This window comes from Lactuca sativa, chromosome 4, assembly GCF_002870075.4.
Source record: "Lactuca sativa cultivar Salinas chromosome 4, Lsat_Salinas_v11, whole genome shotgun sequence".
Classification (NCBI taxonomy): domain Eukaryota; kingdom Viridiplantae; phylum Streptophyta; class Magnoliopsida; order Asterales; family Asteraceae; genus Lactuca; species Lactuca sativa.
Genome location: NC_056626.2, coordinates 65,047,843 through 65,062,462, shown reverse-complemented (window position 1 = coordinate 65,062,462; position 14,620 = coordinate 65,047,843). Strand labels below are relative to the sequence as shown.

The 14,620-nt window shown below is 34.4% G+C and overlaps 2 protein-coding genes across 2 annotated transcripts; both read right to left on the bottom strand.

Moving 5' to 3' along the window:
- Positions 1 to 84: 84 nt before the first annotated feature.
- LOC128133826 (kiwellin-1-like) lies at positions 85 to 826 on the bottom strand. Its single transcript, XM_052771349.1, has one exon. It carries the CDS (start codon positions 759 to 761, stop codon positions 210 to 212), a length of 552 nt encoding a protein of 183 aa, XP_052627309.1. The 5' UTR covers positions 762 to 826; the 3' UTR covers positions 85 to 209.
- A 6,121-nt stretch (positions 827 to 6,947) lies between these two features.
- Positions 6,948 to 7,572, bottom strand: LOC128133827 (kiwellin-1-like). The gene has a single exon (XM_052771350.1). It carries the CDS (start codon positions 7,505 to 7,507, stop codon positions 6,956 to 6,958), a length of 552 nt encoding a protein of 183 aa, XP_052627310.1. The 5' UTR covers positions 7,508 to 7,572; the 3' UTR covers positions 6,948 to 6,955.
- Positions 7,573 to 14,620: the final 7,048 nt, after the last annotated feature.

The following is a 14,620-nucleotide window of genomic DNA, read 5'->3' as shown; positions in this document are numbered from 1 at the left end:
AATCCATATACATCTAAAGGTATGTTAATATGTGTATAACGTAATATATCTGTATATGGGTTTGAATGGATAGTGGTGTTGATAAGTTTGGTGTGAACCTCTAGTCATTAGTATATATAGTTACATCAATAATTTTACAGATTAAAATATCCACAAAACACAGAAACAGAAATAGTATTTGATGTTTTAAAAGGAGAGCTAGATTAACATCACTCTGTCCAGGTAATATCCAAATCTCCCCAGTTATCCTCGGATACCCCTAAGGCCTTCCACACTGCTTTGGAAGCATCAACAATATTATTAGGGCAAGGGGGTTGATAGTCATGATCATCATCGCACCCCATAGTAGAGTCACACTCATCCACAACCATTGCCTTTACACTCCTCCCATTTCCATTGATGGTAATATACTTGTGGCACCTATCCCCTCCCTTGTACCATCCAGTTGACAGCGCCACAACTGGTGTGTCATCAGAGTGGTATTGGTTGTCACACTCCGACGGACCACCACCATCACCTCCCTTTTGGAAACTGTTTATTGTCAGTGTTGCTTTAGTATCGCCTGTCACTGGAGGCGAGCATGTATACGTGGTGTAAAACTTACCTTGGACACAACAATCCGAGTTGTTCTCACGGTTGCATTCTCCTGGAGGCGGTTTTCTTCCCCGGATACCACCACTTGGTTTGCATGTCTGAGCATTGATCTCCAATGAAGTTGTTGCCAGGAGAACCAAGAACAGAAAAAAACCCAAATTCTTCATTGCCTTTTAGATGTTGCTAGTTACTGTTTACAATGCTGTTGGATGAGTAGCAAGGCAAATGGGTTGTGCTAATATAGCCTTTTGCTTAACAAAGAGCCAAGATAATAGTCAACTCTGTTGTATTTTTTTTTTCAACTGAATGTTGTTCTACGCCAATAAAACATCCTTTGGATATTCACTTTCCCATTTAAGAAAACCAAGTTATTTTTAGTGCACGGACATACTACAATATTGTCCATTATGCTAGCTGCATGTTGTGTGTAATTTTGTCTCATTGTTGATTTATAAAGTATATCTAAAATTACAGCGACTATTATTTTATTTGGGGAAAATATTTTCCATTGATTCTGTAAAAATAATAGTTTCAAAATTTTACCAATCTAGCCGCATATTTGTCTTTTATATTAAACATGCAGGTAAAATCATGTTAGTATATATGATACTCCATATTGCTTAATTAGTACGTAACATTACTCATCATTCCACATAATTAACCATGACCTTATCATATTACGTTTTAACCTGGCCTTTGGTTCTTGCATCAAAGAAAATGTACTATATATCAAGCTGTACATATACATTTGGTACAAATATAGAAATACTGACATTAAGAGTCCTGTGGCTAGTATTCCACAGTTAATGTTCCACGCACGTAGGCTTTGATGCGGGTTGACACTTGCCGTTGAGATGGTGCGGTTTACTATTCAGTTTTCAATATTTGAAAATTTGATTCCAACTTGTAAGTTATCATGTAATTATATTTCTACCTCTATCATCTACGTCTGTTTTAGCAAATTTATAGATCTGAGTGTCTTTAAATATCACGGGCCGACACTAACTTAATACATAAAAACAGTGTATATAATTATCGTAATACTATTTCACCTTACGGTACACCATTTTTTGAACTAAAAATGTATCCCATAGTAAGTTCCCTTTTTTAGATTTATATGGATTGTCAAAAATATCCTATGAGTTATTAGCTTTCAATATATCTATTTACAATTTTTGGTTATATAAGCTTAATAAAATATTTTATAACAAAAATATAACCAACCACATTATTAATTCAAATTAAGTTAATTTTTTAAAATGACAATTGCTAAATAAAATAATTATATTCGAAACATAAAGATAAGTTGGTGATGAGTGAGACACAAATAAATTATTTTAATTTGTTTTAGAACGACATTGGATATATGGAAGAATTGTGTTGAGGTGAAGAACAAAATTGTCGCCAACGAATTGTTGTGGGTGCCATAGTGGGAGTAGGGTTGGTAGTGAATCTCATAATAAAATAAAAGATAATAAGAATTAGAAAAATACAAAATAATCTGTTAAGGACAATATACTATTTTAATGTCGGGTAGGAACATATAGTGGTATAATAGAATATCAAAAAGATAGTCCAGGTGCAAAGGATAAAAAACATAATAGATATGAACAGATTACAAAAATAGAAATTTTGACCAAACCAATTAATATAATCTACTAAAATTTGAATACATGTTTATTTGGCATGGCTATTTAATACAAACATGAGACCATTAACTATATACGCATGGTACACTCGATAGCGTTAACTTATATAGACATACTTTCGCTGATCTACACTCCTACAATAAATTCTAACTTATTTAAATTTTGTTTAATATGATACAGACCCCTAAATTGAATCATAAAATTCTGACATGAAAGCCATGTTTTTTTTTCAAATTTCAAAATTAATATTCCAACTATCTTGTCTGAAATTTAAGAATACTTTTCAGGAGTTTATGTTCCGGTGTGATTCTCGATTTATTCAAATTTCGTTAAACTGATTATGTTTAAATTTCATTATCAATTCCCAACTATCCATGTGTGAATTTTGTTAATACCCTACAATACGTCAAGTTCCGTTTTTATTTTTGATTAATTCATAAGAATAAACTATATTTGACTGAATATGGTCATGGCTCTTCTCTCTTTGTATGAGTATTTTAGTAGTAGTTTTTACTGGATTTAAGTTGTAGGCTGCTGTTTGAGGGTGAAGAACACTTCCGTGTTATTTTCTATAAAACAAAATGAACTTAAGGGTAATTCATTAAAAATAGGCAAACAAGTTTTCTATTTTAAATTGGATTGAATGTTTATATAATTAGACGATAGAACAATTAAGTTAGGTTATAGAGATCATATGTATAATTGTTAAATGATGTATTTTAATCTTTATGGTTTCATGATGGAAGGCTTGTTGTGGAGAGCATTTGATACATTCCAGTTGAATGTTAGATAATTTTGTTTAATTGAGCCTCAACACTGTGAAACCTTAGAAATAATGGGATCTCCCTTGGTTAGTTATTTTTACAAACACAATTGATATCTTTGAAATGAGTTTACACATGTTAGTTTGGTTGTTTCAGTTGCATACCTACTATCTTGTTTAGCCTACTAGACATGATATATAGAGTCAGTCTTGCGTGATTTGCATGTATCTCGTAGACGAATGCATACATATTCACTCTTTTATACATTGTAGGCTGTATACACCATCTCAAAACGATACTCCCCCCACGGAGAATGATTCAACCAAAACAAGAGATCAACAAGTCTCACAAAGACATGGGAACCCTCATGAAAAGCGAACTAAGATGAACGCATCATATGTCAAAATGACCACTCAAAGTTCCATTTTCCTTCTATGTCCTTTTTGACGGCCATTGCGGCTCCGTAACAGCATCATACTTGAAAAATCATGCCATGAAATTATTCTTTCAAGATTATAATCATTATGCATAATTTAACCATTTTTAAAGGATGTAAAACCTTCCCATTGCAAAGCCTTTCTACTGGCCGACCAAACCCTCACTAACTAAAGCAACATTATCAATTACTATAGGACAATCATATTAACTGTTTTCATTCTTGTACATCAACTCTAAATCGTTAATGTCAGTTTTGAGATTTTAAACCCTTTGAATATAACTTTCTCAAGCTTTAGAGTAAGGAGAAAGGCCCCTTTAGCACCTCTTTCCAAGAGATAGGAGTATCACTCATTCTTTGCTCAATAAGGAAGTTTAAACACATATTGCTTTAATTAGAAAAGCATCGATCATTAGTGATGCTCTCCCGAGAATCTCCTGTGAGAACAACAAAGAAATCATGAAATACTATTTTTGTAACACAAGCAATAATCAATCGTGATATTCCACGACGTGAATCACACTCTTACCGGAAAATCATGACTGAGAGACTTCTTAAGCATGGTCGACTACCTTTCGTTTTTGTCTACATAAATCTAGTGCAGTCTTGTGTCGGGATTGAATCGCAATTCCATTGTCACAAGAAGATATGCCATGTTATTTAGATGAAAAGAAGAGAGTGGAACAATTAGGTGTGTATACTGAAGATTGTGGTCTCAACTGTGAGCGCAGGCAGTCATACCGACCCTAGGAGGCTGGCATATGGAGTTACCAATCGGTTAGAAAATCATCCCTTCATATGTCAAAATGACCACTGTAAGTTCCATTTTCCTTCTATGCCATTTTTGACGGTCATTGCGGCTCGGTAACAAGATCATACTTAAAAAATCACGCATTGAAATTATTCTTTCAATATTTTGAGCTCCCACAACCATTATACATAATTTAATCATTTTTAAAGGATGTAAACCCTTCCCATTGCAAAGCCTTTCTGCTAGCTTACCAAACCATCACTAACTAAAGTAGCATCATCAATTACTATGGGACAACCACATTAATTGTATTAATTTTCGTACATCCATTGTAAATCGTTAATGCTGGATTTCGAGATTTTAAACCCTTAGAAGACAACTTTCAAAAGCTTTAGAGTAAATAGAAAGGGCCTTTTAGCACCTCTTTCCAAGAGATAGGAGTATCGTTCACTCTTTGCTCAATAAGAAAATGGAAACACATATTCCTTTAATTAGAAAAGCATAGATCATTAGTGATGTTCTCTTGAGAATCTCTTGTGAGAACAACAGAGAAAACATGAAATACTGTTTTTGTAAGACAAGCATGAATTAATTGTGATATTCTACAAGGAGAATCATATGCTTACCGGAAAACCATGACTGAGAGTCTTCTTAAGCATGGTCGGCTGGATTTCGTTTTGTCTCCGTCAATCTAGTGGTGTCTTGTGTCGGAATGGAATCGCAATTCCATTGTCAGAAGAAGATATGCCATGTTATTTAGATGAGAAGAAGAGAGTGGAAGAATTAGGTGTGTATACTGAAGATGGGCATCTCAACTATGAGCTAGCGGTCATGCGGGCCGTAGGAGGCTGGCATATGAAGTTACCAATCAGTTAGAAAATCATCCCTTCTTAGAAAAAAAGAAGCGAGACAAATGGTGTTCTACGAAGATGATGAGTTTATGATTATCGGATGAGTTTATGATAATTATCGGATGTGCTGGGATTTGGCATGTGGCATCAAATCAAGAAGTTGTCGGTGTTGCGATTACCTATGGGTGATAATTTTACTGCTAATAATCACGCCGAGTCTTTTACGGGTTATGTTGCCCGTGATTATGGTGCGGGGTGTTGTATGATTGCATAAAGGGAATTAGAATGTGAAATTACATATATATATATTTTTATTATTATTGTGTTCGTGGTAAAGTCTATTTGTAAGGCTGCTTCATATGAGTTGGAAAAAGTAGCGTATAATTTTGTAGTGGAATCGATTCTACCATGAAAGATTATAGCACCTAAATGTTTTTTTTTGTCTCTCTGTGTGTCCTATCCATTGTTGTTTGAATACATATACATCTATTTGCATGTTAATATATGTATAACATAGCATATGTATATATGGGTTTTAATGGATTGGTGCTGATAAGTTTGGTGTGAACCTCTAGTCATTAGTATATATAGTTACATCAATACCTTTACAGATTAATATCTTTGAAATGAGTTTTCTCATGCTAGTTTGGTTGTTTCAGTTGCAGACCTACTATCTTGTTTATCTTACTAGACGTGATATATAAAGTAAATCTTGCTTAATTTGAATCTATCTCGTGATATATAAAGTAATGCATACATATTCAGCTTTTAGTACATTGTAATTTGTCTAGATAGTCTGAAAACCTTACCACCCCCAACAGCCACCCCGCGCGCACGACAAAATTCAACCGAAACATGAGACAGAGAAGTTTCACATAGACATTGGAATTCTCACGCAAAGCAAACTAAGATGAACACATCGTATGTCAAAATGACCACTCCCAGTTCCATTTTTCTTCTATGCCATTTTTGATGGCCATTACGGTTCCGTAACAACATCATACTTGAAAAATCACGCCATGAAATTATTCTTTCAAGATTATGAGCTCCCACAATCATCGTACAAAAGGTTATCATTTTTAAAGGATGTAAAACATTCCCATTACAAAGCCTTTCTACTAGCTGACCAAACCCTCACTAACTAAAGTAGCGTCATCAATTACTATGGGACAACCGCATTAACTGTTTTCGTACATAAATTTTAAATCGTTAATGCCGGTTTTCGAGATTTAAAACCCTTAGAATACAACTTTCACAAGCTTTTGATTAAAGAGAAATGGCGTTTAGCACCTCTTTACGGAAAATGGTGTTGAGCGACGATGATGAGTTTATGATTATCAGATGTGCTGGGATTTGGGATGTGGTATCAAATCAAGAAGCTGTCGGTGTTGCGAATTCATATGGGTGATAATTTTACTGCTATTGTGGTTTTGTTTTGATAATAATCAGGTAGAGTCTGTTAAAGGTTCGGTTTGCCTGTGATTACGGTGCAGGGTATTGTCTGATTGCATAAAGGGAATTAGAATGTGAAAATACATAATTTTTTTTTATTGTGTTTGTGGTGAAGTCTATTTGTAGGGCTGCTTCATATGAGTAGGAAAAAGTAGTCTAAAATTTAGTAGTGGAATTGATTCTATCATGAAAGATTATACCACTGAATGGGTTTTGTGTGTCTTTGTGTGTCATATCAGTTGTTGTTTGAATCCATATACATCTAAAGGTATGTTAATATGTGTATAACGTAATATATCTGTATATGGGTTTGAATGGATAGTGGTGTTGATAAGTTTGGTGTGAACCTCTAGTCATTAGTATATATAGTTACATCAATAATTTTACAGATTAAAATATCCGCAAAACACAGAAACAGAAATAGTATTTGATGTTTTAAAAGGAGAGCTAGATTAACATCACTCTGTCCAGGTAATATCCAAATCTCCCCAGTTATCCTCGGATACCCCTAAGGCCTTCCACACTGCTTTGGAAGCATCAACAATATTATTAGGGCAAGGGGGTTGATAGTCATGATCATCATCGCACCCCATAGTAGAGTCACACTCATCCACAACCATTGCCTTTACACTCCTCCCATTTCCATTGATGGTAATATACTTGTGGCACCTATCCCCTCCCTTGTACCATCCAGTTGACAGCGCCACAACTGGTGTGTCATCAGAGTGGTATTGGTTGTCACACTCCGACGGACCACCACCATCACCTCCCTTTTGGAAACTGTTTATTGTCAGTGTTGCTTTAGTATCGCCTGTCACTGGAGGCGAGCATGTATACGTGGTGTAAAACTTACCTTGGACACAACAATCCGAGTTGTTCTCACGGTTGCATTCTCCTGGAGGCGGTTTTCTTCCCCGGATACCACCACTTGGTTTGCATGTCTGAGCATTGATCTCCAATGAAGTTGTTGCCAGGAGAACCAAGAACAGAAAAAAACCCAAATTCTTCATTGCCTTTTAGATGTTGCTAGTTACTGTTTACAATGCTGTTGGATGAGTAGCAAGGCAAATGGGTTGTGCTAATATAGCCTTTTGCTTAACAAAGAGCCAAGATAATAGTCAACTCTGTTGTATTTTTTTTTTCAACTGAATGTTGTTCTACGCCAATAAAACATCCTTTGGATATTCACTTTCCCATTTAAGAAAACCAAGTTATTTTTAGTGCACGGACATACTACAATATTGTCCATTATGCTAGCTGCATGTTGTGTGTAATTTTGTCTCATTGTTGATTTATAAAGTATATCTAAAATTACAGCGACTATTATTTTATTTGGGGAAAATATTTTCCATTGATTCTGTAAAAATAATAGTTTCAAAATTTTACCAATCTAGCCGCATATTTGTCTTTTATATTAAACATGCAGGTAAAATCATGTTAGTATATATGATACTCCATATTGCTTAATTAGTACGTAACATTACTCATCATTCCACATAATTAACCATGACCTTATCATATTACGTTTTAACCTGGCCTTTGGTTCTTGCATCAAAGAAAATGTACTATATATCAAGCTGTACATATACATTTGGTACAAATATAGAAATACTGACATTAAGAGTCCTGTGGCTAGTATTCCACAGTTAATGTTCCACGCACGTAGGCTTTGATGCGGGTTGACACTTGCCGTTGAGATGGTGCGGTTTACTATTCAGTTTTCAATATTTGAAAATTTGATTCCAACTTGTAAGTTATCATGTAATTATATTTCTACCTCTATCATCTACGTCTGTTTTAGCAAATTTATAGATCTGAGTGTCTTTAAATATCACGGGCCGACACTAACTTAATACATAAAAACAGTGTATATAATTATCCTAATACTATTTCACCTTACGGTGCACCATTTTTTGAACTAAAAATGTATCCCATAGTAAGTTCCCTTTTTTAGATTTATATGGATTGTCAAAAATATCCTATGAGTTATTAGCTTTCAATATATCTATTTACAATTTTTGGTTATATAAGCTTAATAAAATATTTTATAACAAAAATATAACCAACCACATTATTAATTCAAATTAAGTTAATTTTTTAAAATGACAATTGCTAAATAAAATAATTATATTCGAAACATAAAGATAAGTTGGTGATGAGTGAGACACAAATAAATTATTTTAATTTGTTTTAGAACGACATTGGATATATGGAAGAATTGTGTTGAGGTGAAGAACAAAATTGTCGCCAACGAATTGTTGTGGGTGCCATAGTGGGAGTAGGGTTGGTAGTGAATCTCATAATAAAATAAAAGATAATAAGAATTAGAAAAATACAAAATAATCTGTTAAGGACAATATACTATTTTAATGTCGGGTAGGAACATATAGTGGTATAATAGAATATCAAAAAGATAGTCCAGGTGCAAAGGATAAAAAACATAATAGATATGAACAGATTACAAAAATAGAAATTTTGACCAAACCAATTAATATAATCTACTAAAATTTGAATACATGTTTATTTGGCATGGCTATTTAATACAAACATGAGACCATTAACTATATACGCATGGTACACTCGATAGCGTTAACTTATATAGACATACTTTCGCTGATCTACACTCCTACAATAAATTCTAACTTATTTAAATTTTGTTTAATATGATACAGACCCCTAAATTGAATCATAAAATTCTGACATGAAAGCCATGTTTTTTTTTCAAATTTCAAAATTAATATTCCAACTATCTTGTCTGAAATTTAAGAATACTTTTCAGGAGTTTATGTTCCGGTGTGATTCTCGATTTATTCAAATTTCGTTAAACTGATTATGTTTAAATTTCATTATCAATTCCCAACTATCCATGTGTGAATTTTTTTAATACCCTACAATACGTCAAGTTCCGTTTTTATTTTTGATTAATTCATAAGAATAAACTATATTTGACTGAATATGGTCGTGGCTCTTCTCTCTTTGTATGAGTATTTTAGTAGTAGTTTTTACTGGATTTAAGTTGTAGGCTGCTGTTTGAGGGTGAAGAACACTTCTGTGTTATTTTCTATAAAACAAAATGAACTTAAGAGTAATTCATTAAAAATAGGCAAACAAGTTTTCTATTTTAAATTGGATTGAATGTTTATATAATTAGACGATAGAACAATTAAGTTAGGTTATAGAGATCATATGTATAATTGTTAAAAGATGTATTTTAATCTTTATGGTTTCATGATGGAAGGCTTGTTGTGGAGAGCATTTGATACATTCTAGTTGAATGTTAGATAATTTTGTTTAATTGAGCCTCAACACTGTGAAACCTTAGAAATAATGGGATCTCCCTTGGTTAGTTATTTTTACAAACACAATTGATATCTTTGAAATGAGTTTACACATGTTAGTTTGGTTGTTTCAGTTGCATACCTACTATCTTGTTTAGCCTACTAGACATGATATATAGAGTCAGTCTTGCGTGATTTGCATGTATCTCGTAGACGAATGCATACATATTCACTCTTTTATACATTGTAGGCTGTATACACCATCTCAAAACCATACTCCCCCCCACGGAGAATGATTCAACCAAAACAAGAGATCAACAATTCTCACAAAGACATGGGAACCCTCATGAAAAGCGAACTAAGATGAACGCATCATATGTCAAAATGAGCATTCAAAGTTCCATTTTCCTTCTATGTCCTTTTTGACGGCCATTGCGGCTCCGTAACAGCATCATACTTGAAAAATCATGCCATGAAATTATTCTTTCAAGATTATAATCATTATGCATAATTTAACCATTTTTAAAGGATGTAAAACCTTCCCATTGCAAAGCCTTTCTACTGGCCGACCAAACCCTCACTAATTAAAGCAACATTATCAATTACTATAGGACAATCATATTAACTGTTTTCATCCTTGTACATCAACTGTAAATCGTTAATGTCAGTTTTGAGATTTTAAACCCTTTGAATATAACTTTCTCAAGCTTTAGAGTAAGGAGAAAGGCCCCTTTAGCACCTCTTTCCAAGAGATAGGAGTATCACTCATTCTTTGCTCAATAAGGAAGTTTAAACACATATTGCTTTAATTAGAAAAGCATCGATCATTAGTGATGCTCTCCCGAGAATCTCCTGTGAGAACAACAAAGAAATCATGAAATACTATTTTTGTAAAACAAGCAATAATCAATCGTGATATTCCACGACGTGAATCACACTCTTACCGGAAAATCATGACTGAGAGACTTCTTAAGCATGGTCGACTAGCTTTCGTTTTTGTCTACATAAATCTAGTGCAGTCTTGTGTCGGGATTGAATCGCAATTCCATTGTCACAAGAAGATATGCCATGTTATTAAGATGAAAAGAAGAGAGTGGAACAATTAGGTGTGTATACTGAAGATTGTGGTCTCAACTGTGAGCGCATGCAGTCATACCGGCCCTAGGAGGCTGGCATATGGAGTTACCAATCGGTTAGAAAATCATCCCTTCATATGTCAAAATGACCACTGTAAGTTCCATTTTCCTTCTATGCCATTTTTGACCGTCATTGCGGCTCGGTAACAAGATCATACTTAAAAAATCACGCATTGAAATTATTCTTTCAATATTTTGAGCTCCCACAACCATTATACATAATTTAATCATTTTTAAAGGATGTAAACCCTTCCCATTGCAAAGCCTTTCTGCTAGCTTACCAAACCCTCACTAACTAAAGTAGCATCATCAATTACTATGGGACAACCACATTAATTGTATTAATTTTCGTACATCCATTGTAAATCGTTAATGCTGGATTTCGAGATTTTAAACCCTTAGAAGACAACTTTCAAAAGCTTTAGAGTAAATAGAAAGGGCCTTTTAGCACCTCTTTCCAAGAGATAGGAGTATCGTTCACTCTTTGCTCAATAAGAAAATGGAAACACATATTCCTTTAATTAGAAAAGCATAGATCATTAGTGATGTTCTCTTGAGAATCTCTTGTGAGAACAACAAAGAAAACATGAAATACTGTTTTTGTCAAACAAGCATGAATTAATCGTGATATTCTACGAGGAGAATCATACGCTTACCGGAAAACCATGACTGAGAGTCGTCTTAAGCATGGTCGGCTGGTTCGTTTTGTCTCCATCAATCTAGTGTTGTCTTGTGTCGGAATGGAATCGCAATTCCATTGTCAGAAGAAGATATACTATGTTATTTAGATGAGAAGAAGAGAGTGGAAGAATTAGGTGTGTATACTGAAGATGGGCATCTCAACTATGAGCTAGCGGTCATGCGGGCCGTAGCAGGCTGGCATATGAAGTTACCAATCAGTTAGAAAATCATCCCTTCTTAGAAAGAAAGAAGCGAGACAAATGGTGTTCTACGAAGATGATGAGTTTATGATTATCGGATGAGTTTATGGTAATTATCGGATGTGCTGGGATTTGGCATGTGGCATCAAATCAAGAAGTTGTCGGTGTTGCGATTACCTATGGGTGATAATTTTACTGCTAATAATCACGCTGAGTCTTTTGCGGGTTCGTGTCGCCCGTGATTATGGTGCGGGTTGTTGGCTGATTGCATAAAGGGTGTTGTCTGATTGCATAAAGGGAATTAGAATGTGAAATTACATATATATATATATATATATATATATATATATATATATATATATATATATATATATATTATTGTGTTCGTGGTAAAGCCTATTTGTAAGGCTGCTTCATATGAGTTGGAAAAAGTTGCGTATAATTTTGTAGTGGAATCGATTCTACCATGAAAGATTATAGCACTGAAATGTTTTTTTTTGTCTCTCTGTGTGTCCTATCCATTGTTGTTTAAATACATATACATCTATTGGTATGTTAATATATGTATAACATAGCATATGTATATATGGGTTTTAATGGATTGGTGCTGATAAGTTTGGTGTGAACCTCTAGTTATTAGTATATATAGTTACATCAATACCTTTACAGATTAATATCTTTGAAATGAGTTTTCTCATGCTAGTTTGGTTGTTTCAGTTGCAGACCTACCATCTTGTTTATCTTACTAGACGTGATATATAAAGTAAATCTTGCTTAATTTGAATCTATCTCGTGATATATAAAGTAATGCTTTTAGTACATTGTAATTTGTCTAGATAGTCTCAAAACCTTACCACCCCCAACCCCCACCCCGTGCGCACGACAAAATTCAACCTAAACGTGAGACAGAGAAGTTTCACATAGACATCGGAATTCTCACGCAAAGCAAACTAAGATGAACGCATCGTTTGTCAAAATGACCACTCCAAGTTCCATTTTTCTTTTACGCCATTTTTAATGGCCATTACAGTTCCATAACAACATCATACTTGAAAAATCACGCCATGAAATTATTCTTTCAAGATTATGAGCTCCCACAATCATCGTACAAAAGGTTATCATTTTTAATGGATGTAAAACATTCCCATTACAAAGCCTTTCTACTAGCTGACCAAACCCTCACTAACTAAAGTAGCGTCATCAATTACTATGGGACAACCGCATTAACTGTTTTCGTACATAAATTTTAAATCGTTAATGCCGGTTTTCGAGATTTAAAACCCTTAGAATACAACTTTCACAAGCTTTTGATTAAAGAGAAATGGCGTTTAGCACCTCTTTCCGGAAAATGGTGTTGAGCGACGATGATGAGTTTATGATTATCAGATGTGGTATCAAATCAAGAAGCTGTTGGTGTTGTGAATTCATATGGGTGTATTTTAATCTTTATGGTTTCATGATGGAAGGCTTGTTATGGAGAGCATTTGATACATTCCAGTTGAATGTTAGATAATTTTGTTTAATTGAGCCTCAACACTTTGAAACCATTAGAAATAATGGGATCTCCCCTGGTTAGTTATTTTTACAAAGACAATTGATATCTTTGAAATGAGTTTACACATGTTAGTTTGGTTGTTTCAGTTGCATACCTACTATCTTGTTTAGCCTACTAGACATGATATATAGAGTCAGTCTTGCGTGATTTGCATGTATCTCGTAGACGAATGCATACATATTCACTCTTTTATACATTGTAGGCTGTATACACCATCTCAAAACCATACTCCCCCCACGGAGAATGATTCAACCCAAACAAGAGATCAACAAGTCTCACAAAGACATGGGAACCCTCATGAAAAGCGAACTAAGATGAACGCATCATATGTCAAAATGAGCACTCAAAGTTCCATTTTCCTTCTATGTCCTTTTTGACGGCCATTGCGGCTCCGTAACAGCATCATACTTGAAAAATCATGCCATGAAATTATTCTTTCAAGATTATAATCATTATGCATAATTTAACCATTTTTAAAGGATGTAAAACCTTCCCATTGCAAAGCCTTTCTACTGGCCGACCAAACCCTCACTAACTAAAGCAACATTATCAATTACTATAGGACAATCATATTAACTGTTTTCATCCTTGTACATCAACTGTAAATCGTTAATGTCAGTTTTGAGATTTTAAACCCTTTGAATATAACTTTCTCAAGCTTTAGAGTAAGGAGAAAGGCCCCTTTAGCACCTCTTTCCAAGAGATAGGAGTATCACTCATTCTTTGCTCAATAAGGAAGTTTAAACACATATTGCTTTAATAAGAAAAGCATCGATCATTAGTGATGCTCTCCCGAGAATCTCCTGTGAGAACAACAAAGAAATCATGAAATACTATTTTTGTAAAACAAGCAATAATCAATCGTGATATTCCACGACGTGAATCACACTCTTACCGGAAAATCATGACCGAGAGACTTCTTAAGCATGGTCGACTAGCTTTCGTTTTTGTCTCCATAAATCTAGTGCAGTCTTGTGTCGGGATTGAATCGCAATTCCATTGTCACAAGAAGATATGCCATGTTATTTAGATGAAAAGAAGAGAGTGGAACAATTAGGTGTGTATACTGAAGATTGTGGTCTCAACTGTGAGCGCAGGCAGTCATACCGGCCCTAGGAGGCTGGCATATGGAGTTACCAATCGGTTAGAAAATCATCCCTTCATATGTCAAAATGACCACTGTAAGTTCCATTTTCCTTCTATGCCATTTTTGACGGTCATTGCGGCTCGGTAACAAGATCATACTTAAAAAATCACGCATTGAAATTATTCT